General features: G+C 43.3%; 3 protein-coding genes across 3 annotated transcripts in view; all 3 read right to left on the bottom strand.

Annotated features, from left to right (window-relative positions):
* LOC132877956 (tripartite motif-containing protein 16-like) overlaps nucleotides 1-26,377 on the bottom strand; it is a 471,908-nt gene that overhangs the window by 124,475 nt on the left and 321,056 nt on the right. The window lies entirely within an intron of this gene.
* On the bottom strand, nucleotides 39-801 carry LOC132871745 (E3 ubiquitin/ISG15 ligase TRIM25-like). Its single transcript, XM_060906220.1, has one exon. It carries the CDS (start codon nucleotides 721-723, stop codon nucleotides 103-105), a length of 621 nt encoding a protein of 206 aa, XP_060762203.1. The 5' UTR covers nucleotides 724-801; the 3' UTR covers nucleotides 39-102.
* LOC132871739 (protein BTG1-like) lies at nucleotides 22,099-22,968 on the bottom strand. The gene is made up of 2 exons (XM_060906207.1): nucleotides 22,837-22,968; nucleotides 22,099-22,460 (listed from the first exon to the last, which is right to left on the bottom strand). Exons 1-2 carry the CDS (start codon nucleotides 22,952-22,954, stop codon nucleotides 22,234-22,236), a joined length of 345 nt encoding a protein of 114 aa, XP_060762190.1. The 5' UTR covers nucleotides 22,955-22,968; the 3' UTR covers nucleotides 22,099-22,233.

The following is a 26,377-nucleotide window of genomic DNA, read 5'->3' as shown; positions in this document are numbered from 1 at the left end:
TAATCAGCTTTTACAGAATCCTTCTGATTGAGACACACATTGAAATTAAAGTTCAAATCATATCACTGACTAAAGCACCTGTTTCTAGATGGGAAACTATAATTAAGATGATTTAATTCTGGAAAGATTTCTAGTTCTCACCTGTTTCTCAGCTCTTTCTGCTGCAACTGAAACAGCGTCATGGTCTTTATGTTTCTCCAACATGCACAAAGAGCAAATATATATTTGATCAGTACGACAGTAGATCTCAATCAGCTTGTTATGTTCAGAGCAGATCTTCTCTTGGAGTTTTGCTGAGGCTTCAATTAATGTGTGTTTTTTCAAAGCAGGAACTTCAAGATGAGTTTTCAGATGAGTTTCACAATAAGAAGCCAAACACATCAGACAGGACTTGACGGCTTTGTGTTTTCTCCCGGTGCAGAAATCACACTCCACATCTCCAGGTCCAGCGTAACAGTGAGCAGGAGAAGCAGCTTGGACTTCAGTCTTCTTCAGTTTCTCCACCACTTCATCCAGCATGTTGTTTCTGCGTAGAACAGGCCTTGTCGTGAAAGTGTCTCTGCACTGAGGACAGCTGTGGACGCCCTCCTCATCCCACCAGCCATTAATACACACCTTACAGAAACTGTGACCACAGGAGATAGTCACCGGATCCTTCAGGAGATCCAGACACACTGGACACATGAACTGGTCCTGAGCTACTGAAATACTGGCCTCGGCCATTTTCCTGAAATTGCAATGAGAGAGAGAGAGAGAACAGTTTGTTTTCTCTGAAATGAGGAGTTACTTCCTGGTTCTGTGTGTGAAAGAGCAATAGAGGAAGAGGAGGAGCACAAACACAGAGAGATCATGAACACTCCTCTATTAACCATTTCATCTCCCTTCAGTGCAGAAATATAACCCATGTAGCCGCACTGATTAGGATTAATTTCATGAAATACTCACAGAATGGATCTTAATTTTCTGGACTTTTCCACCTACTGACACCTCAAGCACAACTTTCAGCCTTGTTGATAAATTACAATTTTTTCACTTCAGTTCATTTTATTTTATAAGGGACCATGTACAATTAAAACAATAAATGTTGCCATTTCATGCATCGTACCAGAGTTAGCCTCAGGCTAATTTACATCTGCAGTCCCAGGCAGGACATAAAAACAACAATACATAAAAACATACAAAATAAATATCCAGACCCCCTACCTCACCCAAATAGCAAACTCCACTCATACAATAAACAAATCACTCACAAGTGTCCAAACCCCCTACACCCCAAACTCACACACACTCACACACACGCACGCAAACACCCGCATCCAACATAAACACATTCTGTCAGCACCATGAATCAGTGATTACAGTTTTGACTGTTTTTTAGGAAACATTTCAGCTGAGATTTGAAGCTCCTAATGGAGAAACAGCTCTTTAAATCCCCTGATAGTGCATTCCACTGTGTAGTGGCTTTAAAAGAAAAAGAAGACTGTCCAAAAGTTGTGCGATAGAAAGGTATGTTACAGTCATGGACAGAGGCTATTCTGGAGGATCGTATGGAACTAGCAGGACGATAACAGACAAACTCCAATAGACAAGCTGGGGCCAGACCATGTAGGATCTTATACACTAGACACAAGCTTGAAAAAAGTCTAAAATTTTCAAAACTTAATAAATGATGTTTCTCTAGAATATTGCAATAGTGGTGCTGAAGTGTTTTTTTATCAAGAATTTTTATAGCTTGTTTATATAGTGATTGTAGCGGTCTAATGGTAGATTCATTGGCCTGCCCCCAACAGGTGATACAATATGAAATGTGTGAAAAAATTAAAGCATGCATAAATGTTTTGGCTACATCCATTGGAAGCAACGATCTTATATGTCTAAAATTTGCCAAGTTATATTTAATTGTTTTTGTCATTTTTTAAATATGCTTTTTGAAGTTGAGAATGGAGTCCAGTGTAACACCAAGATATTTGAATTCGGTAACTATGTCAATGGATTCATGTCTAATTTTAATATTGGCAGTTGGACTCTGCCCCTTAGTTTTACAGAAGAACATGCCCTTTGTCTTACTGATGTTCAGAGTAAGACAGGACTGCTCAAGCCACTCAGCCACACCTTGCATAGCATTGGTTAATTTCTCCGCTGCTACCAAAGCATTTTTACCATGTACATACAGGACTGTGTCATCTGCATACAGTTGTACATCAACTCCTTTACAGTGTTGTGGAAGGTCATTGACGTATAAACTAAAAAGAAGAGGACCCAACACAGATCCTTGGGGCATGCCCATTGTATTTCTTACGTAACTAGAGTATGCATCTTTGACTCTGACACACTGCACCCTATTTGAAACATATGAGGAAAGCCGTGTCAATGTTTGTGTTGAAAAATTAAAATAAGAAAGCTTGGAAATGAGAACATTATGATTAACAGTATCAAAGGCTTTATGTAAGTCTAAGAATACAGCACCAACAACTCCACCTTTTTCAAGCTGTGCTCTGATTTTTTCACTAAAATGTAAAACAGCTGTTTCGGTAGAGTAGTTCTCTCTGAAACCAAATTGCATATTGTTCAAACCAGGGTTGCAGGTATTTAGGTGTGTTGTTAGCTGCTCTATAACTACCTTCTCTGCAACCTTTGAGAGTACTGGTAGTAAACTTATCGGCCTATAATTATTTGGTTCATAGCAATCTCCAGACTTGAAAATGGGTGTAATTACTGCATGCTTCCAGCTATCAGGAAAGCGACTTTGTGTTATTGAGAGATTGATTAAATGTGTGATTGGGAGTGTTAAAGTATTCAGATGTTTCTTAATGAGCATGCTATCCATATGAAAAGCATCTTTACTTTTTGAACTTAAGGAACCAATAATCTTTTTAATGCGTGCTTCATCAATGACATTCAAACTCGGGCCCGGCGCGATGGGCGGGCCTTTGGGGGCCGGGCCCCCCCATTTAGGCATGTGGGCCCGCCCTAGTGTGGGCCCACCCGCCCTGTCATAGGCTAGGGCCAACAGCTTAACACAATATTTAAATTAAATAAATTAAATCGCAGGCTTCTACAATTAAACGCTTTTCTTTTTTTTTTTTAAGAGGGCATAATATTAAAGAAAACGTCCTTAATTTAAAATGTGTTAAAACTATTTGTAATCATCTGATTGGTTATTTCGTAATGATCCGGGTTAAATGGAAATGGTTTGGTTAAACGGAAATGGAAACACGCTCTGACTTTTGGCGCAAGCACTGCTCTCTGCGAGAACTCCTTTTCCACTGTGAAGAACGTTTTCACCGACCACAGACAAAGCATGCTGCACATGCGCCAGGCCAATTTGATCAAATTGGCATTTGAGAAGGACTTAACAAAAAAGTTCAGGGAGGAGTGGAGTGACGCTGTCTTGCGAAGATTCCACGCAGCTGCACATCGTCGCCTACCGCTTTACTGAGGGTGAGCTTGAATTTTTAATCACTACATAATAGTTATACTCGAGTTGTTGATTATAGTAAGCCTACTGTATGGGCTACAGAATAGTTATACATGACACACTGTTTTCTTAACGTTTCGGCCTGCGCCCATCTCATCAGCCCTGCGCTGTCATGCACTTGGCGTTTGATTTGCAAACTAAGCACTGGAGGTAAGAAACTGGTTTTGACGTTTCAGTTAACCTACAAAACACATCTGTATTAAAGATTAATGTTGTCATGCTTCACAAAACTAGACTTGAGACATAAAACTTTTAATGCGCATGCTTTCACTGAGAAGGGATTCAGTGACTGCAGTTAGGCTTTGTGCAGGGAGGATGAGTGTGGCACGGGGGTATGAGTGTGATGTAATCTTCTGTTGCGCACTCTTAATTGTAAATATCAATCTTAATTTGCTGTCAACAATGATCACAATCATCCGTTTGCGCATTCAGTGTTGGGTATTCGGAACGAGTTTACAACATGACTCATGCGCAAACGGAATACTGCCAATATTCCGCATGAAACGGAATATTCCCTGCAAATGCGCTCAGTGACGGACAATATATAGCAGCGGAACAGGGTGTCTGAAGAGCTCAAAATACACCATTTTAGTGTGGTTTTTTTTTCAAAAATTTCTTCCGGGGGAGCATGCACCCGGACCCCCCCTAGTAAAATTGGGTTCGCCAATGCATGCCCACCCCCAGCCAGTGCAATGCCCGGCTACTAGACCGCTTCTGCCGCCGGGTCTGGTTAAAGCCCATTCTTGACAATACCTATGTACTGCGTTTTGCACAAATTGCAGTTCTTCTGCAGATTCTGCTCGTACTATAGTATCAGCATACAATAAAACACACAGTTTTAAGAAAATGTCTACATCATTGTCACTTAAATGAGTCCAGACACACTGGACACATGAACTGGTTCTGTGTTTGAAGGAGCGATAGAGAGAGAGAGAGAGGAGGAACACAAACACAACGAGATCATGAACACTCCTCTATTAACCATTTCATCTCCCTTCAGTGCAGAAATATAACCCATGTAGCTGCACTGATTAGGATTAATTTCATGAGATTTTATGAAAGTTGAAATCAGTTGATTCTTCATCACTTGGTGTCTTCAATCCTGAAACATCTTTTAAGTGTTGTGAGAAGGAACGGAAACCTTATAAAATGGTAAATTCTTTACTGTGCCAACTTCTGAAACATGTTGCAAGCATCAAAAGTGAAATACCTGTTTATAAAAAAAAAACAAAAAAGAAAAATTCATGAAGTAAAATATTAAATAGTGCGCTCTTGTTTTGTTCTGAGTGTGATACAGGTCAATGATTATTTACAACTCACTGTTTTCAGTTTTGATTTCAACTTCTACATACTGTCCAAACAATTTCTGATTTGGGATTGTCAACTTCGCTGCTTCAGTTCGTGATCGGATTTAAACTTGTATTTCAATATTTGTCTTCCTCAAAAGGATTTTGTTAGAATTTATTACATGTTTTGTGTCACGCTGAAGACTATTTGTCATCATTCAGGACTGTAATCTGGTCAGACGAGTTCGTGAACATTTCAACCAACACCTGACTGTAACGGGCGTGGCAGAGAACATATTTACAAAGAGACAGACAGCTAGGGGTAAGCAACTATAAAACACAAATGTCCTTTCAAAATAAAGCAAAGAATAATGAAAATAGTATTTGATGAAAAGATTACGCAAATTAACTGACTGTCGGGAATGGGTCGCAGAGGAGTGTCAGTAACGGCACTGAAAACATGATTTCAGAGCAGCCTCCAAACATGGCCAATCCGGACTACAGTCCCCAAGAGTCACAGTGCCTTCTATCACCTGACTTATAATTACATCACCTTGCCTATATACACTCAGCTCTCACAGACTGCCAGTGCGAAGTATTGTTTAGTGTTCTGTGCCCAGCTTTACCGAGCCGTTTGATTTCTGCCTGATTTCCTGTATTGACCAGTGTTTTGCGTTTAGTCTCGACTTTGTCTTACTGTTTTCCCTATGTTGCTCAGTCTGCCATTCGACTGACCTCTGCCTGTTCCTGACTATGATTCTTGCTCTTCGTATTTGCCTCAGCCTGCAGTTTGCGACACCCCCGTTCTCTCCTGTGCTTGCATCCGTAAGTGCCTGCTGTCAGTAATGGTGTTGGGAGCGACAGCTTGAAACAGACTACAAACATGGCTTCTCAAAACTACAACTCCCAAGAACCACAGCGCCCTCTATCACCTGTTATTAATTACACCTGTCTCTCATTTGAGTCATCAGCCCAGTTACTTAAGCCTCTCTCACACTCTCCCGAGTTGTAAAGTATTGTTCAGTGTTCACAGAGGTGGAAAGAGTACTAAAATATTATACTCAAGTACAAGTACTGTTACTCTGATGAAATTTTACTTAAGTACAAGTAAAGTTACCAGACAAAAAATCTACTCAAGTAAAAGTAAAAAGTAGATCATTTAAAATGTACTTTGAGTAAAAGTAAAATGTTACTTTTAACAATGGGTGTTTTCTGCCTCCATTGTGTTGTGCAAAAATGAAAAAGAAGAGGAAACAAGGTGTGGCAGCGGGGGCGTGGTCAAGCGCCAGTCTGTGACAGGAGGGTGGAGCCAGGGAAGGTGAGTGGCAGAATCGCTACACCTGACGGTGATTAACCTGTGTTTTGTGTGTTTTCCCAGTAACTGCTCCCTATTTAAGGAGGCAGAGGGAGCTCAACCCGGGATGACAATACAGAGTGTGTGGGTGTGTTGGTGTGTTACGCCACTTACTAGAAACGGGCGATTATACTGAAAAGTGAGAAATAAAAGCCCTCTCTGTATTTAATGCATTGTCCTGCCGTCCTCTGTGCTCCACCCACACTCTTTAAGTGCTACAGTGGTGCTGAAACCCGGGAAAGGTGGAGCACCAACTCTGCAGCCCCATGGAATCCTCCCCGTTCATGGACTTGGTCCACGCCCTCACCACGGCTCAGCAGAGCCAGCACCAGGCACTCATCATGCTCCGAAAGGAGCAGGAGCGCCGCTTCGAAGCCCTGGTGCTGGCCCAGCAGGAAGATCGTGCGGCGTTCCGGCATCTCCTCGCGTCGGCGGGGTCCACCAGCGCCCCGGCCGCGGGCCCGTCTCCCCTCACCATGACCAAGATGGGCCCGCAGGACGACCCCGAGGCGTTTATCACCTTGTTCGAGCAGGTTGCCGAAGCCTCGGGGTGGCCGATGGAGCAGCGCGCGGCGCGCCTCCTCCCCCTCCTGACGGGAGAGGCGCAGCTGGCCGCACTACAGCTCCCCGCCGACTGCCGGCTGGCCTATGCAGACCTTCGCCGGGCTGTCCTCCAGCGCGTGGGGCGCACGCCCGAACAACAGCACCAGCGCTTCCGCGCGCTGCGGATGGAGGAAGTCGGCCGACCGTTCGCATTCGGCCAGCAGCTCTGGGACGCCTGCTGGCGGTGGCTGAGGGCTGACGATCGCGACGCCGAGGGAATCATCAGTCAGGTGGTGCTGGAGCAATTCATCGCCCGCTTACCAGCCGGAACCGCGGAGTGGGTCCAGTGCCACCGCCCGGCATCGCTGGATCAGGCCGTAGGACTGGCGGAGGATCATTTGGCGGCTGTTCCGGCGGCAGGACAGCCGATGACGTCGTCTCTTCTCTCCTCTTCTCTCTCTCTTCCTCCCCCCCTTCTGTGTCCCGTCCTCGCCCCATTCCCCCACCACGGAGGCGGGGGCCGGCTCCACCCCAGCCGGCCCGCCGCACCCGTGGTGCCCTCCCGTTTCTCCCTTCTGTGTCTGTCTCTCCTCCCCCTCAGGTGAGTGAGCCCCAGAACACAGCTGCAGAGGAAAGGCCCGGGCCGGTTTGCTGGCGCTGCGGGGAACCGGGCCACCTGCAGCAACAGTGCACAGCAATGGAGGTGGGGGCGGTGGTGTGGATCCCCGACGCGCCAGAAGCTGCCCTCGATCGGGCCGGAGCGTATTGCATACCGGTGAGTGTACAAGGGGCTACATATCAGGCACGGGGATGTTCACAGATACCCTTTGGTGTCGGTCCACATATATTTCAAAGGGGAAAAATCTATAGTGAAGGCGGCGGTTAATCCTCGCCTTACCCACTCTTTAATTTTGGGGACTGATTGGCCGGGATTTCAGGGTTTAATGACACGCCTAGTAAAGAGTGGGTCCTGCTGTTTGACAGGGGGAGGTCCCGGTGTCGCTTTGGCTGGAGCTGCGGTCGCAGAGCCGTCTACGTCATCTCCGTGACAGAGCGAGGAGCCACCGGCTCCTCCTCTTTCTGTTGGGGAATCCCTCGCGGATTTCCCACTAGAACAATCGCGAGACGAGACTCTGCGACACGCGTTTGACCAAGTGAGAGTAATCGATGGTCAAACGCTCCAGCAGAACGCCACCCCGTCCTTCCCCTATTTTTCCATTTTGAAGGATAGATTATACCGAGTGACGCAGGACACTCAGATGAAAGAGTGAGTCACACAGTTATTAATTCCAAAGAGCCGCCGGGAATTGGTATTCCAGGCAGCTCACTTTAATCCCATGGCTGGGCACCTTGGGCAGGATAAAACACTAGCCCGGATAATGGCCCGATTCTATTGGCCGGGGATTCGCGGCGACGTCCGTAAGTGGTGTACGGCGTGCCGCGAATGCCAGTTAGTAAATCCAGCGGCCATTCCAAAAGCGCCCTTGCGCCCCCTACCATTAATCGAGACCCCGTTCGAAAGAATTGGGATGGATCTCGTCGGGCCATTAGATCGGTCAACACGAGGGTACCGCTTTATATTGGTTCTGGTGGACTATGCAACACGATACCCGGAAGCGGTGCCTCTTCGCAATATCTCAGCACGCAGTATTGCAGAGGCCCTCTTCCACGTCATCTCCCGGGTTGGAATCCTGAAAGAGATTCTGACTGACCAAGGCACCTCGTTTATGTCACGAACACTGAGCGAACTGTATGGGCTACTGGGTATTAAGCCGATCCGCACCAGCATTTATCACCCACAAATGGACGGTTTAGTGGAACGGTTCAATCGCATCCTCAAAAATATAATCAAAAAATTCGTAAGTGAGGACGCACGTAACTGGGATAAGTGGCTCGAACCCTTGTTATTTGCAGTGCGAGAGGTCCCCCAAGCCTCCACGGGGTTCTCCCCGTTTGAATTATTATATGGGCGTAAGCCGCGCGGCATCTTAGATGTACTGCGGGAAAATTGGGAGGAGGGACCGTCACAGAGCAAAAACGAAATTCAGTACGTTATGGACCTGCGCGCAAAACTCCACACGCTCACCCACCTAACTCAGGAGAATTTGCGGCAGGCCCAGGAATGGCAAGCCCGCCTGTACAACAAGGGCACGCGCCTTAGAGAGTTCACTCCGGGAGATAAGGTACTCGTCCTGTTGCCCACATCAAGCTCCAAATTAATCGCCAAGTGGCAAGGACCCTTTGAGGTCACACGGCGAGTCGGGGACGTCGACTATGAGGTAAGGCGAATGGACAGGGAGGGGGCACTACAGATCTACCACCTCAATCTGCTGAAACTCTGGAACGAGGAGGTCCCCGTGGCGTTGGTGTCGGTAGTTCCGGAGAAGGCGGAGCTGGGGCCGGAGGTTCAAAAAGGGACATTGGCATCATGTACCTCTCCGGTCCCCTGTGGAGACCACCTCTCCTCGACCCAACTCACGGAGGTTGCCCAGTTGCAGGCCGAGTTTTCGGATGTGTTCTCGCCCCTGCCCGGTCGCACTAACCTCATAGAACACCACATAGAGATGCCCCCGGGGGTGGTAGTGCGTAGCCGCCCTTATAGGCTACCCGAACACAAAAAAAGGTGGTTCGGGAAGAACTTTAGGCCATGCTCGAAATGGGCATCGTCGAGGAGTCCCACAGTGACTGGAGCAGCCCGGTGGTCTTGGTTCCCAAGGCCGACGGCTCGGTCTGGTTCTGTGTGGACTATAGAAAAGTCAACACGGTGTCTAAATTCGACGCGTACCCAATGCCTCGTATTGATGAGCTGCTCGATCGACTAGGCACGGCTCGCTTTTACTCGACACTGGATTTGACGAAGGGATATTGGCAGATCCCCTTGACTCCATTATCCCAGGAGAAAACGGTCTTTTCCACACCGTTCAGCTTACACCAGTTCGTCACACTTCCGTTTGGGGCGCCCGCTACGTTTCAGCGGCTGATGGCCAGGGTCCTCCGGCCCCACGCCACCTATGCGGCCGCTTATCTAGACGATATTATCATTTATAGTAATGACTGGCAGCGGCACCTGCAACACCTGAGGGAAGTCCTTAGGTCGCTGAGCCAGGCAGGTCTCACTGCCAACCCAAAAGTGTGCGATTGGGTGGGTGGAAGTACGGTATCTGGGCTTCCACTTGGGCAACGGGCAGGTGCGTCCCCAAATTAATAAGACAGCAGCGATTGTGGCCTGCCTGAGGCCCAAGACCAAAAAGGGGGTGAGACAGTTCCTGGGGCTGGCTGGCTACTATCGTAGGTTTATACCTAATTATTCGGACGTCACCAGCCCGCTGACTGACCTCACTAAAAAGGGGGCGCCAGATCTGGTCCAGTGGACGGAGCAGTGCCAGCGGGCTTTCTCTGAGGTAAAGGCTGCACTGTGTGGGGGGCCACTTTTACACTCCCCTGACTTCTCTCTCCCTTTTATGTTACAGACGGATGCGTCGGACAGAGGGCTGGGGGCCATTTTGTCCCAGCAGGTGGAGGGGGAGGATCACCCCATCCTGTACATCAGTCGGAAGCTGTCGGTGCGTGAGGGGCGCTACAGCACGATTGAGAAGGAATGCCTGGCAATCAAGTGGGCGGTCCTCGCCCTCTGTTACTACCTGCTAGGGCGCCCTTTCACCCTCTGTTCGGACCACGCGCCCCTCCAGTGGCTCCACCGCATGAAGGATGCCAATGCGCGGATCACCCGTTGGTATCTGGCACTCCAACCCTTCAACTTCAAGGTGGTCCACAGGCCGGGAGCGCAGATGGTCGTGGCGGACTTCCTCTCCCATCAAGGGGGGGGGGGGGGAGTCGGCTGTGGGCCGGACGGGCGCCCGGCCTGAGTCGGGCGGTGGGGGTATGTGGCAGCGGGGGCGTGGTCAAGCACCGGTCTGTGACAGGAGGGCGGAGCCAGGGAAGGTGAGTGGCAGAATCGCTACACCTGACGGTGATTAACCTGTGTTTTGTGTGTTTTCCCAGTAACCGCTCCCTATTTAAGGAGGCAGAGGGAGAGCAGAGGGAGCGCAACCCAGGACGAGAATACAGAGTGTGTGTGTGTGTGTGTGTGTGTGTGTTGGTGTGTTACGCCGCTTACTAGAAACGGGTGATTATACTGAAAAGTGAGAAATAAAAGCCCTCTCTGTATTTAAAGCGTTGTCCTGCCCTCCTCTGTGCTCCACCCACACTCTTTAAGCACTACACAAGGATATATGTACATCTCAACCCAGATGTTTTATTTAAAGGAAGTGTATCAAATTGAATGCTTAGGATAATGCTGCATTAAAACTGAGACAAACAAAAAAGGTCAATACACAGTCATGTCGTTTACATTGCCCTGACCACACACAAAGCATTGTACACAAAATATGGAAGTGAAATGTTGCACCGAAATCTTGTAGCTTGCCTGTGTGCACTGTGTGTTATTGAACAATTCAATTCAAACATTATTTGTTTTGCTTAGTATTCCTTTCTGGCCTGTTGGATGTAGAATGGTAGGAGGACTGATCATGTCAGGTTGGCGAGCTAACTTGCTTGCATGATTAGCCAACCGAATAACAGACTAGTTACCGTTATGTTACAGTACCAACAGGTTGCTACTTCAACATTAGCAATGCCATCCACTATTTTTGGAATATAACCAGCCTATTGTCGGTTTTACTATGGAAAGGAAACATTATGATCAGGGGCACAGATATGTTTTTTTGAACTGGGGGGACAAAAAACTGGGGGGGGACAAAGCTGCCAGCAAACCAACCCCAACCCCGATATGCCTGTCAAACTTGTTGTGGGTAACCATAGCAACCAAGCTCGAGCTCGTAACCTGTGCAGTCTGTGCAGTTCAACCAAGCGAATATCAGTCTGTGTTTTGTTTTATGTGAGTTGTTGCAACTATGTATACACTGCTGTGCACCTCAATAAACCGAATGGTAATTAGTCTTTTGACATTTCCGTGAGGTTTGCCTTATGCAAAGAAAGACAGCATAGACGTTTTTTCCTCCCTATAAGTGGGGGGGACCGAATGAGGTGAATTTAAATCTGGGTGGGATGAATCCCACCCATTCCACCCTCTATCTGCGCCCGTGATTATGATGCCAATGACAATACTTACCTCAACATGCTTGCGCAGATTAGACGTCGAATTTTTGTATGCCGCAATGGTTGTCTTCTTGGGCACACATAATCTGCATTGCATAATGAAACTGTCACCCCTTTTCTCTACGAAGCTGAAGTGATCACGTATGTAGGGCCAGGGGTGCACTTCATTACTGGAAGAAATTGCGTTTTCTGCAGGGTCGTCCACCACAGGTTCCTCGGTCTCCTCCATGTCCGCAGGGGCGCTTTATCAACACCTGTGGCCCAGGGGCTAGGCCCCTCATAGGCTACCTGTCAACCCTACCCTTACCGTTGGCCAGGAAAACACTCATTTTATTTGCAATACGTGTCAAGCATTTACAGTGCAAGTGCATAATTAGCCTAGAAGCCTACGATAGGTTACGTTTGGCTCAGCGTAGCTGCGCAAGGCCCACGCTCACATCGCTCAACACATCCGACCACAGAGGGAGAGAAGAACGCGCGCATTATCATTACAGAGCCAGTTCTGATTATTACCACGGACAGGACAGTGATACTGCATAACTTTCACACAGGGGCATGGCCAGAGATAACCACACAAGCGTGCGTGCGCTAATGTAGATCTATGTGTTGTAAACATAAAACACACACCTACAGACAAGTCCTTTTAAAAAATAAAATACATAAAAATAGCTCGGCGGCATGAAAACAAACATTCACTGCAAGTCAAGGTACTTGGCTCGGCGGCCGCATGAAACGTAAACACCATGGACAGCGGCCAAACTCATAACTCTACAGACCGAAATACACGAAACCAAGTTCTACTAGGGTCTATTATACTGATCTATGTTCAATCATCATGCAAGTCTTCCTTCTCCTTGAATAAGACCGTGCATTCAACTGCCTTTTTGACATGACTGCATCGAAATACCACTTGCAACAATATTTCACGCACTCCATCAAGAAAAAAGTTAAACATGATGAAGATGGGCATACTGTTTTGAGCATACGATTTTTTAAAAAGAAACTAGCTACATCAAAGTCCTTCAATAAACCCATCCTTTAGCGGAAATGAGCTTAACCTAGTTCAAAGCATGACGCTAGCAGTAGCTGCATAAGGCAAAATCATGTGGGCCTTTCATCAACAACAAGCCACGGTGGGCAAACATTAATAATCAAGCGTCCTTACCTTAAAACATTGTCTTGACCACAGAACTTCTCAAGTATTTCACTTAAATCCACACGGGTTAACAACACACCCAGCACAGCTAGCGAGAAATGTGGATCTGCGCTAGCTTTGTATTGCTATTCCCCTCAGTATGCTTACTCTGTCTGCTGCCCGAACTGTGAACACTGTAGGCTACAATCTTTTCATCAATTTCTTCAGTAGATGCCATTTTAGATATTTTATTATCCCCATCGAAATATGCTTTTATACTAACAGGATTATAACTCAAATCACACGACACATATTCAAATCACAACTGATTTATTTTACTGTTGGACAGATCATAGCATATCTAGCCTAGCTGCACATAGCCTAGCTGCTGGTAGGCTGATAACTGATAAGTAGCTGATATTCTGAACAGATTGGTGATCCTTACCTTAAAAAAGTCTGTGACTTTAGGCAACGATTCTATCATTACCTGCATCTCTCTCGTTTTCCTTTTATGTGCCCCGCTAACATGTGAATGCTTCATCTTTCAAAGCCTCTAAATTTGTGTCTCTGCAGTCTGCAGGCTTTGGCGCGCTTTCGTGCGTGACGTTACATTTTGTTACATTTTATTCTGGTACAGTTGTGGGTGTTCGTTTCGCGAACCACATCCACCATGTCTCTTACAGCAGGCTACTGTGCGCTCATTTATTTCTAACCTTATTTCTATCCGTACATTAATGTAGGCCCACGATTGTGACAGTTTATTATTTTATTAATATTACAAGGCCCCTGATTGGCTGTGGCCCAGGGGCTTGAGCCCCCCGAAGCTCCCCCCCTTAAAGTGCCGGTGCATGTCCGCCATCGTCTGTGTGAGACTCGCGCGTGTGACAACTGTCCTTCCCGTGATTCATTTCCAGAACGCATTTCCCCTTCTCCGTTTTAGCCTTTTTTATTTTTTATTTATTTATTTATTTATTTATTTATTACTCAGTAACGGTTGTGATGTAAAATGTACCGAAGTACACTACTTAAGTAAAATTACACTCTTTAAAAATTACTTGAAAAAGTATAAGTACACAAAAAAGCTACTCAAGTACAGTAACATGAGTAATGTAATTCATTACTTTCCACCTCTGCATAGGTATTGTCAGGAATGGGCTTTAACTGAAATGTTACAAAAACAAAGATGGTGATTTTTTCATGAGGTAAAGTACATAACTGTCACTGTACTCCTGTAGAGTTCGTACAGCATTCTGCAATAATGCAGACGCTTTGAGATCAATGGCCTTCTCCTGCAGTAACTTTGAGATGGCATTAGTGCACTCCAAAATCTTTGTCTGAAGGCTGATTAAAAATATGAGGTGAAATTTAGTAATGGCCTGTTTAAGTGCATCTGCCTCATCTCGTTCATTCGTTTTCTCGCTTGTAAGTGAGAGCTTTAATGACGTCTCCATATCTGTACTTTAACGCAACAAGCGCATCGTAGCGGGAGGACCAGCGGGTTGGGCAGAGGTGTTTCAAGGGTATGTCCCTGCTCTCTGGGCTCAATAAGTCGCCAAGTAATGCCCATCTCTTAACACTGTTGGCAACCACATCATGAAACTGTCTAATCTCTGGGATAGTTTTGACAGAATCATTCAGTACCAAATTCAGACAATGAGCCGCACAGTGCACATACAAAGCAAGGGGCTCCTGCTCCACTATTCTCACTTGAACACCAGAATAAATTCCGCTCATGTTCGCTGCACCATCATAACCCTGTCCACGGCATCTGGAGAGATCTAAGCCATTCCCTTCAATGCAGCTAATAATCTGGCCCTCCAGTTCAGAAGTGGATGCGTTCACAGTCATGTCGAATCCAAGAAAAGCCTCAACTATCCTGATTTCAATGGGTTTTTTAAATTTTATTTTTTTTAACCATGATAAGAATGTGTAGCAAAAATGAGATAGATATAGATCAACTAATCTGTAATCATGTGAAAACGTGTAGGTTTCAAGGAATTTCCAATGAAATCGCATAAGGCACATTTATCCAGGCCCCCAGGATTCCGCGGGCCTTTTTTGTGATTGTTGTGGGCTAAAATGTCTGATGTTGGGGGGGGGGTTCCAAGAAATTGCGATGAAAGTTGCGGTGTTTTTTAGGTTTTTGTTGCGATTACATTGCGGGAGGAAGTGAAAGTTGCGAGAAATTGTTGTGATTTTCTCTTTTTGTGATTAAAATTGAGTGATATGTTAAATATTAAGTTATTACTGAAAAACTATTGATTAAAAAAAACAAAGACACTGAGAAATGGTCCTATAAACAACTATACCAATATAAAAGATTACCAGGGCTACAAAAATGCAGAAAAATAGGCTTTACTTATCCAAATGCACCTGTGGGTTCAAAAGTTAAAGTGCATAGAACCTCACAGCACAACATGAAGTTACCTTAAAATACAATATAAATGCCCCAGCTTTCATGTAAGAAAAAAAAAAAAAACTATTAATACTAGTACTGTGTGCAGGCAGCAGGGTTCCCACACCTTAGTTAACATCAAATTCAAGGCCCTTTCGAGGACTTTCCAGGACAATTTCCTCAAATTCAAGGACCACACACGGTGGCATTTACCTACTGCTACTGCTGGATATGTTATCAGTAAATGACCATAGCACTTGTAGCTCCAGCCTAGCATAGGTCATTGAATGAGATTGCACTACTTGATTTGAACACATGGAGGGACTATTTTCAGATGTGGCAGCACATTTCTGTGATTACTAAACTGGAATGAGAATATAGTTCCATGTCATATCAGCCTAGAAAATAGCCACGTTTCCTTCTCTCCTCTTTCTATTGGTCTTATTACACTTTGCAACTACAGAAGAGTTAAGTTTTAATTAGGAAAAATATCATAATTCTTAGTCACTTTTGAGCAAGATGCTGATAGGCGAGATGCTAATGGTCTAATCTGATTCCATGACCTATGCTAGGCTGGAGTTAAAACTTCTACAGTCAGACTCAGAGAACAGCTGGATGAACTGGAGAAAGCTCAATTGTCAATTGTTTAACTTGAGGGGAGGTGGAAAATTAGTATATTTCCCCAAATGGTGGCTGTATCCCTTTAAGCAGTTGAAATACCAGTTTGAAAAGCATTGCATCCAAGCACGTTTATTGTAGCCTACAGTAAAATTACAGCTGACTCTAGTTCAGAATGCAGATATCAGGGCTAACTGAAGTAGGTTTCATTCTTTAAGACACATTCAACACCATGCAATATCTGGATAAAGCCTAGTAATGCCATGGTGACTGTAGGACACTTAATACAATATTAAATGTAGGATAAACTATCAGTAATGACAAGCTAAACTTCTATTATAGATAAGCCATTTTCTTCGAAGCCAAACACTGCAGAGGGCCAAGGGAGATAATATAGCAATGCCATCCACTGTTATAAGAAATTAACCTGCAAGCCAGATAAGTTAGTTTCAGTTTCAGTTTCTCGCATATATTGATGGGATAGTGGTTAAATACTGCCCTCTAGTAGTGACAGGTGGAACTGCTTGGCTCTCACAGTGTTGGAGATTGAAGCAGCGGTAAATTGGATGTAAACAGTGCTTAGACGGAATTAATTATTCATGCTTCAGTGAACGTTCTAAATCAACACAGATTGATAGAGATTACATCTGCCTCCTTGTAAATGTTATCAGTGTATTTTGTGTTGCTGTTTATGTTGATTTGAGTGCATTTTTGTCTAAGTTTTGGAAAGACACGTGAGAATAGCTAAAATTCCATCTCTCCCCACACTAGCATTACCTCAACCTATGCTGCCCTGCGGAGTCCCAACCTTTTGCTGTTTGTGCCAGGTACATATCATGCAATTTCCTGTGACATTCCTTTTGTATTTTATTTTATTCATAAATATGGCACAGTTTTGGAGACTGAGCCAGAGCATTACCGATATATTTCAACCTATGCTACCCTGCCATGTCGCAACCACCGCGTTCTTTGAGTGAAAACCACAACGCAGACACACATGAGGGGTTACACACATACCTGAGTAGGTTAAATGGAGGCTAATCATTTCTAAGACAACATAAACAGCTAACGAGTACCGATAGATATATCTATGTTGAGTACCAACAACTAGGCAGCTACAGGATACATCGGGAAAACTAAATTCCTTCACGTTAGTGCCTCGGTACAATATCCCTCGGTATGCAAATGTTAGATAGTGGAGTAAAGAAATGACCTACCTGCACTGCAAAAAATAAAAATCGTAGGAAGTTTATTTGTCTATTTTCAAGTCAAAACATCTAGCCACCCTTATTATAAGACATAATTGCCCAACTAGCAAAACCTCATTTAGCTAGAAAGGCTAGTTTTTAGACAGTCCATCTTGAAAATCTTGTATAGACAAAATGTCTTGAAAAAGTCTTATTTGGAGCACCTTTGAAAATAAAACAAGTTTTTTTTAAAACAAGTAAGTACATTTTGGACATTTGTCAAATGCGGTTCATCTTGTTTCAAGAAAAAAAAAACCAAAGTATGCTTGTTTTGGGAATAAATGAACTTTAAATGATCTTTGAATCTTTCATTACAATTCATACATTTCAAAACATATGTGAACAACACTGACAACTTTGAAATGCATTGCAGGAATTCAGACATGTCAGACATAAAACAGTACTTTTTGAACAATGAAAATTTATTTTTGTATGCAGAGATTACAAAGTCTAGTTTCTAAACTATGTCCTATCAGAAGGATCATACAATGGATGATTCGGTGTAAAATGGCACATTAAAAGGTCAAACTTCTCCACGTCTCGAGTTGAATGGCTTCAAGCTTGACTCGCCATGATTTAACATGCCAATTTTCATCTCGTGTCATCTCATTATCTCTAGCTGCTTTATCCTGTTCTACAGGGTCGCAGGCAAGCTGGAGCCTATCCCAGCTGACTACGGGCGAAAGGCGGGGTACACCCTGGACAAGTCGCCAGGTCATCACAGGGCTGACACATAGACACAGACAACCATTCACACTCACATTCACACCTACGCTCAATTTAGAGTCACCAGTTAACCTAACCTGCATGTCTTTGGACTGTGGGGGAAACCGGAGCACCCGGAGGAAACCCACGCGGACACGGGGAGAACATGCAAACTCCGCACAGAAAGGCCCTCGCCGGCCACGGGGCTTGAACCCGGACCTTCTTGCTGTGAGGCGACAGCGCTAACTACTACACCACCGTGCCGCCCCGCCAATTTTCATTGATACATCAATTCATCCCTTTAACATAATGTACTTGTTATTTTTCAGTGTCAAATAAAAATGTGTACAATCAATAAGATGTTCAGAATCAACATTTTCCTAGCTCAAGCCAGAGATTAAAAATTCTAGTTTCTAAGTAAGTAATGTGCTAATGTATCAGAGAGATCATACTTCACTGGAATGTACTTGTTATTTTTAAATGTCAAATAATAATAAGGTGTATAATCAATAAGGTTTTCAGCATCAACAAAAACATTGGCCTGAGCTTGGTTGGGAACTTCTACCTCATAACACAAGTACTTGTCACTCAATTGTTACGAAAGGCTGGCATTCAAAGCAATAAACAGACGAATTTACAACAAATGTTTTTTACCAATGCAAATTCTGGAGAATTATTGATTGTATCAGAGATAATCAAAGTCTTCCCACAAGAATACTTGTTTCCATGTAACAAAACCCAGCGAACTGACACCGCATATTGAACATGCTCCATCCCAAAGAAAGCTGACATCTTTTCTTTAACATAATTTATGTTGTCTACTTCTGATGGTGGACCCATTTCTACCTCAACAATTGGATGTTTATCCCTCGCATTTAGACTACATTCATATACTGTAGTTGGTTGGGCTTTACAAGAGACTTACAGATATTCTTAAAATTACTTTTTTAATGACCACTGCTTGAAAAAACAGTTTTGATTCAAAGTGCATACACGTGGCGCACTGCTGGACCTAGTTGTCTAATTTGAGAGGGAAGGTGCAGAAGGTAATGCTGTTTAGGAATGATGTTGATATCTGGAAACAACTGTTTAAAGTGTTTCAAGTGCTCTTCTATTAAAAGCTTCATTTTTTTGAAGTGTGGAGAGAGCAATAATGGGTAAAAACAATATTTTTACTATCTCTAACAACTTAAATAGCAGTTTGATGTACTCACTTTCTGCAATACTGTCCATGAGAAATGGCATAATCTTCAACAAAACCAACATCTGCCCAGATGACTGCTTCAGTTTATTATCAGTTGATGACAAGGTATTGACAGATATGGGGCAAGGCTTATCTCTCATATCTATACAGGAGTAAGGGAATCCACGTATTGCACTACTTAACATATCTAACTCCATTTGTCCCGAAAGTACAAGATGTTTCAAAATACATTTGATTTCAAATGGAGCAACGCCTTCAAGAACAACATGCATAATGTCTTGTGGAGCCTGATTAATGACATCAAAGTCCGGAAATTCTGTTAGTTTGCTCTTTCTATTCATACCATATATAGATTTTAAATTTGTTTTCAGAGACTCTGTGCTCGCCTTTTCAATGTCCCCACACTGTCTGAGATGTCTAGCCATGGTCCTTCTAACAAATAAATCTTCATCAAAATACCTTTGCATGTCTTCAAAATTGCATTCACAATGTCTGCATTTGCTGTATGCAAAGCCTACCCCTTCCTTAAACCCAGCCAGCTCATGTTGACCTAATGTGTCTCCTAGCACACACATACCGTAAGAGCTCCATAGGCTGCGATGCATGGCTGAATGTAACATGAGAAGAGAAAATGGAGAATGGATTGCGTCATTCTTATTTACTAGTTTGAGTTCAGTTTCTGCACTACATTACACACATTCATATTAGTCTTACAGTTACATCGACATTTTTTGTTTAAATAATACTGAATGAGATTAATGTTTATTGTTAATGATTAATTTAGGCCAATGCTCGATTTTGGTTGTTTAAAATACCTAAGGGATGCTGGGTAAACTAGGTCTCTGACTTGCCTCAGTTGACCAAAGAGAGCTGTTTTTCCTGATTTCCTTCGCATATTCAAGAACATCATTCGGCTTAGGTGTTTACATTCTCTCCCATCTCTGCTTTCTAGTGGGAGTGAAACTATATAAACATCTGATAAAAACCCGCCGAACTAACGTCAAACCCGCCCAATTTTTGTCAACTAGCCCAAGCCATTTTTCACCCGCAAAGTAGAATTCAAAACCGCCCAATCTGGCAACACTGCCGACTGACGCTCGCGCCGTATCCAGAGCCATAGAGATCTACCGATCGCTCTGCCGGATCCAACTGACGGATTTTCAAAAAAGAAGGCGCGCGCACAGTTGTCATTGGCCAGTTTTCTTGATGAGAGCCACTTCAACCAATCACATTCAAAGCAACGTGGTATCTTTTTCTTTATCGAGAAAAGATGATAAAGAAAAGAAATTTTTATTTGTAGGCTGATCAGTTCCATAAGCATCTCTCTCTCTGTCACACACTATATACTGCATTATGTGTAAAGCACTATATAAACAAAGGTGAGTTGACGTCACTTAATTTAAGCAAAAATATCAAACGCATCAATATTTTACTCGCATTCCAGAATCTGGACATCATTTAGGTTTTCATGGCGCTGTCATTTTCACTGTGCTGAACAGCACATAAAGGGCTATTCCAGTTCAGTGCAACACAATAGATAGACATTATTTTAATCTGCATTGGAATTTATAAATGCTAACCCACTCATAACTTTTTATTTCATCATCTGAATTCAAGCTTTACCCATCCACAAGTTTACCGATTGCACGTGAGCGCGCCACCGCCCTGTTTCTGACCGCCCCTCCCCCCGCACGTGACGCTGCCAGACAGCGCCGACAGCCAACCGGAAGACGCGCCAGATGTGGCTCCGCCCTCCAGAGAGAGCCTGACCGACGCTCAGAAGGGAAGAAACAAAGCCAAGTGTATATGACAGCACTGTGTCAACTCGCCGCCGCCGGGAACTTTTCTAACTACTCCGCATATTAGAATATAAATGTTTATTGAAGCTGCTTATAAAGCGAGTTTGCGAGCAATTTAAACAAGCCAGCCATCAGTGCATGCATCATTCTTTGTGATAATTCACATCCATTAGGCATTTCCAGTATTGTTGATGGGTAACATTTGAAAAGATTGAACTCAGTATCGCACCCTATTTTTCCCTGATAATTCTACACTGTGAACAACGAATTCATGTTAAATTAGTCGAATAAAAATCAACCAGACAAACGTTGCTGTCCATAAATCCCAGCACAAATAGTGTCCATTTCAAAAAGGCACAAACTTCTAAAGGAGATAAACAGCGTCTTAAAGCTGTATATCGCAGTTTAGAGTCAAAGTCTAGAGCAGCTTTTATCTGCATCAAACAGTCATAACTTTAATAGATATTTGATAGATTGTAGCCGCTTAGTCCTTTTTTACCTGTTGAAATAACTGAAATTCACTGCTGACTACAATCATAGATCCTAACGTGTGGGAATGGTTTAAGGTCAAACAAATAGCAGTTGTCATGGGTCAAACACTTTCACGGATAAGGAAACAAGAACAAAAGGATCTGATTGATAAAATTAATACACAACCAGGCACGTGCACACATAGGGCTTTAGGGGTGCTTGAGCCCCTGCCCTTTTTGCCTCGAATTAAATGTTGCCCTTTTAAATCTGCTTGTTAACTTGTTTGGCTGGGTGACCATTCTCATAGCAGCAACACTGATAAGGCAGTGGATCTGTCACTGGTAGGAGTGGATCAGTGTGGCCCTCTGATGGACCCTTTCCACTGATGGATGTGGTAGAGAGGGGGTCAGAAATTATACAACAACAAATGGGCTACAGTTCCACCGAAAATGTGCACTTACTGTATTTATAAACTGTATTACGCATCATGCAAATGTAAAACAAACACTATGAAAAAAAACTGAAGCATCATCTTTAATCAAAATATATTTATTTAATCATCTTTAATAAAAATATTTACTAAAAACAAGATCTAAATATTTACGAATAATAAAAATCTTAATATTTACAAATAAAATTATCAAAATATTTACAAGTAATAAAATAATAAATCAAAATATTTACAAATGAAATAAAAATTAATTTACAAGGAACTTAACCAAAATATATCCAATAAATTGGATATATACGTGCAGCGAGACCAGTCATTAAAATCATCGTTTAAAATGTCAAACAGATGTGGGCCAGATGTGCTGAGAGATTAGCTGGAGACGGTCATCACAGAGTTGAGATGAGTCTCCAGCGGCAGTGGTGTGGACTCCTACAGCACACCTATGGACCCGTTCTCCCCGATCCGGTAGGACACTTCGTAGGGGTCGACCCACACTGTCAGCTCACACGGTAAGAGGGCGCGAACCTGCTCCATGCTGAGACCACTGGTGTAAGCAGCCTTCCCTACTAGCGGCTCCATCCTGCGATTGATTCTGAGGCATCGATATCCCGAACCTCTGAACGGTGCGTCAGGGAACCAGTGGTGCTCATAATGCTCTGGAATCAAAGAAAACAGACTTTTAAAAACTCTGTTCAACTCGCAGATTGTTTTAAGAATAGATTTGTTATTAGAATATCATGACTATCATTCACTTGGGATGAGGCTCTCGAGAAAGGCAGCATTTCTGGGCAGTGTTAATGCTCCCGAGATAAACATCTGTCCGCCATTAAATCTAGGTCTTTATACATCACTGACTTTAACTGAATGCCACACTAATAAGCTTTCCCTTTTTCTCAGACCACAGCAAGGAGTCGGTATAATTGTAAAGGTATTTCAGTGAAAATGAAAAAGAAGTAGATCGAATAAAGACTAAATATGATGTGGATCCTTTTGTCAGAAGTCACAGGTGTGTAATGTGGTGTTTAATCTCACCTCCTAACGCCTCTTCCAGAGAACGGCTGAAGTGTTGGAGCTGTTTTTCGGACAGAGGTCCTCTTCCTCTCAGTAATCCGGTGATGAAGGTCACCGCTGTGGTCACCTCGACTTTCATGCTGAAATATTTTCGTAAACTGCAAAATATCATACGATACAGACAGTCATGCGATTAGTGTGTGTCGTGTTAGTAGATTATTAAAACTTAAAAAAAAATACAAATCACTCAGTTAGTGCAAGGTGACTTACTCCGAAGGAGAAGATTAAACCGCTGATAGCCGCTGATGAATTGCTGATAAGTTGCTGATGATCGCTGGAAACTCGCTGTTACTCGCTGTGAAGGTTTGTGTCGCTCTGAAGCTCTGTGTGGATGTGTGGCTCTTATATAGCTGCAGATTTTGAAACATAACTAATTAAACTGTCTTCTTTTAAACTAATTGAACTAATGAAATTGTCTGAATCATGTGACCTGGGTTTTCCCCTAAACTTTTGGGGAAAACCCAGGTCATGTGACCAGGTGACATCAGCTCCCTGAGAGAGAGAGAGAGAGCATCCTGATCGCTCTGTGTTGCTCAGTAGCCCATTCACTACTTCAGGAAACCCATTCAAAGGAATCAGACAAAGTTTTGGACAACTCAATGGGGAGGCAATTTTTTTTCCCACATGGTACATCAAGATCAGCAGGCGTTGCAATTTTACTCAATATCTCACTCGGGAAAATAATTGCCACCAAAAGTAGTAACAATGGCCATTGGGTAATATGTGTACTCCAAATAGACAATTCTACACTAATTTTAGGAAATGTTTATGGACGCTAACATAGCACAAAACAGAACCCTTCTTACAGAGATTAGAGAAGTTATTTTGCAGTTTAAACTTAAATATGTAACTGGAAATATAATATCGGGAGGGGACTGGAATATGGTGAAGGATGAAGGACTAGACCAGGGGTGCCAGGGTGAAATTGGTACGGGGGCCAGATTTTTTTCAAGTGGGACCTTGGGGGCCGAATTACACTTTTGGCCTGAAAAGACCAGACACTAACTCAACAAAAGGACATTATTTTATATGATTTTTGAAGGCCTATACGCCCAAAAGGAATTGTAAAGCTATAGCCTCAAAACGAGGCGCACAGCACATGGCAGACAAAAGCAATTTACCCTCTGAAAATGTGACAGTCTAAGCATGCAAGTAGCCTACATTTATAAAAAAAAAAGCTACAGAAATGAGTAAGACACAAATAACACAAGTGTAAACTGTAAATGACTTAGATCAGATTTATTGATCTTGCACATCAAAAACATGTCAATGCATAGGCCTAATTAGGCCAATTAAAACGATTGGCAAGTAGGCCTAAACGAGTCAAAAGAAAGAAGAAGTGCCAGGGTAAATAATTCCACCAATAGGTCAAGTGGCTAAATATCCAGTAGCATTAGTTTAAAAGAGCCAAATATGACTGAACATACCAATAAAAACAAACTACAGATGGCACATTAACTTTGCTGGTCAAGTCCCACATATATTTCCACACACCCATCCTGTTTATTCCCCCTCAAGCACACAGCACAAGGTTACATGGGGGAGAAATACCAGCTACATTTTACATGTGGAAGCCAGAAGTCTTTTACTTTTTACCAGCTTGTCGACATTGGGGGACAGACTCTGGGCAGTTGCTATTTTCATGACATCGTTGAGATGTCCATGGGTCAGACGACTACGCAGTTTCGATTTATTAATATTCATTACTGAAAATGCCTGTTCACATAAATATGTTGTCCCGAACATACAGAGTATTTTACCGGCAAAGGCCGTGATAATTGGGTACTCTGGTGACAATGACTGATAGAAAGACTGGATTCCAACAGATGCGTATTTATCCTTGACGAATGCACCCTCCGAAAATGGCTTGGACACTTTTGCGATCTCCCACGCGATGATGTAGCTCTCCTTCACTGCCCCTAACATGAAATAAAATGTACAACAAAGATATTGAGACACCCCTCTTTGAAAACAGCCGCATTTAACATTAAAGGAGAACTGAAGATGATGTATGATATTAAAACGAACCTTCATGTGTCTCTCGAGACTTTGAGAAAGCTGCTTGGTGTTTTTGAAGGTTTGAGGCAAGCTCATTTAGCTTTCCAGTCCTGCGTTGCCGGGTGAATTTGTCGGCGTGGGTCTCGTAATGTCTTTTGACATTGTATTCCTTCGGTACAGCCACTTGTTGCGAACAAATCAGACAAACAGGTTTTCCCCCTACTTCCCAGAAAAAGTATTTCTCTCTCCATTTTTCCGGAAAGATGCGACCCTCAGAATCAACTTTTCTCTTTTTAGACAACATCTTGTGAACGAGCAACAACTCGCCGACTCTCCATTAAATCCGGGTCACTGCGCCTGCGCGAGCTGCAGCAAGCAGAGAGCAGCTAAAAACGAACCGATGGATTACACGAAAATGGAATCAAATTGAAACATTAGATTTAAAATCATTAAGAAAAAAAACACACAAAACATTCGATTTTTATTAATTTATTATTTAAAAAAAAAAAAGTCTCATGAACCACCGGGCCGGATGTGATGACCAATCGGGCCGTATCCGGCCCGCGGGCCGTTACCATGGCACCCCAGTTCTACATGAACGCACCTTTAAACACGCGCAGCCGCAGACTGTCATACTCCAGTGTTGTTAGGTTTATTATTATGTAGGTTTATAATTAATTGTAAGTATTTTTGATCGTAAGACTTAAAGGATTTATTTTTCAGTTAAAATGATTCAGCCTGTTCAGTCTGTTCAGTCAAAATGACCTCAGCCACATTGTTTAAGAACATTTTGTTTATTTTTGATAAGAAATGTGTATTATTGAGATGTGTCTAAACGGCGCCTGAAGGTCTACATATGATGTCAGACACACCAACACACACTCAGAGCTGCATATACTATGTGTTAGATTTTAATGCCATGATTTAAGTTAGCTTATAGCTAGGATTGTAATTTAAGATGGTTAGAGTTAACCAGTCTCTTTAATGTTGAATCTGAAATGATTGAATGTTGGATTTAATTGTTAGATCTAGGATGCATTTAGTGATTTTATAGTTTTATAGTTTTAAGTTAGAAGTAGCATTTCTTTGTTTTGCCAGAAATATTCTTTTGTATAAGTTGTTCTTATTTTTTGGATCAAGATGCTCACTTGCACGCAAGTCACACACACACACACACACACACACACACACACACACACACACACACACACACACACACACACACACACACAATAGACACAGATATCAAAATGATGTCACTCACTCACCCCCCCCATAGACACACACACACACACCCTCTACAGTGATGTCATTTATAACAGATAACACTCACATATAATAACCCTCTGTATTCCTGTCCAATTGGGGAACTTGCGAATAAAGATGTGAACTACATTGGGGTTCCTTTCTTTCTTTGCGACTGACCTCCAGAACTCTGGGTGGTACGAGGGCGGTGGTCTCGAGACATAAGTTGACCTTCTAACTGGGTTGAACCTAACAAGTG

The sequence above is a fragment of the Neoarius graeffei genome, chromosome 2 (genome assembly GCF_027579695.1).
Source record: "Neoarius graeffei isolate fNeoGra1 chromosome 2, fNeoGra1.pri, whole genome shotgun sequence".
NCBI lineage: Eukaryota > Metazoa > Chordata > Actinopteri > Siluriformes > Ariidae > Neoarius > Neoarius graeffei.
Note: the sequence above shows the minus strand (reverse complement) of the source record. Positions and strands in the feature narration are given on the sequence as shown.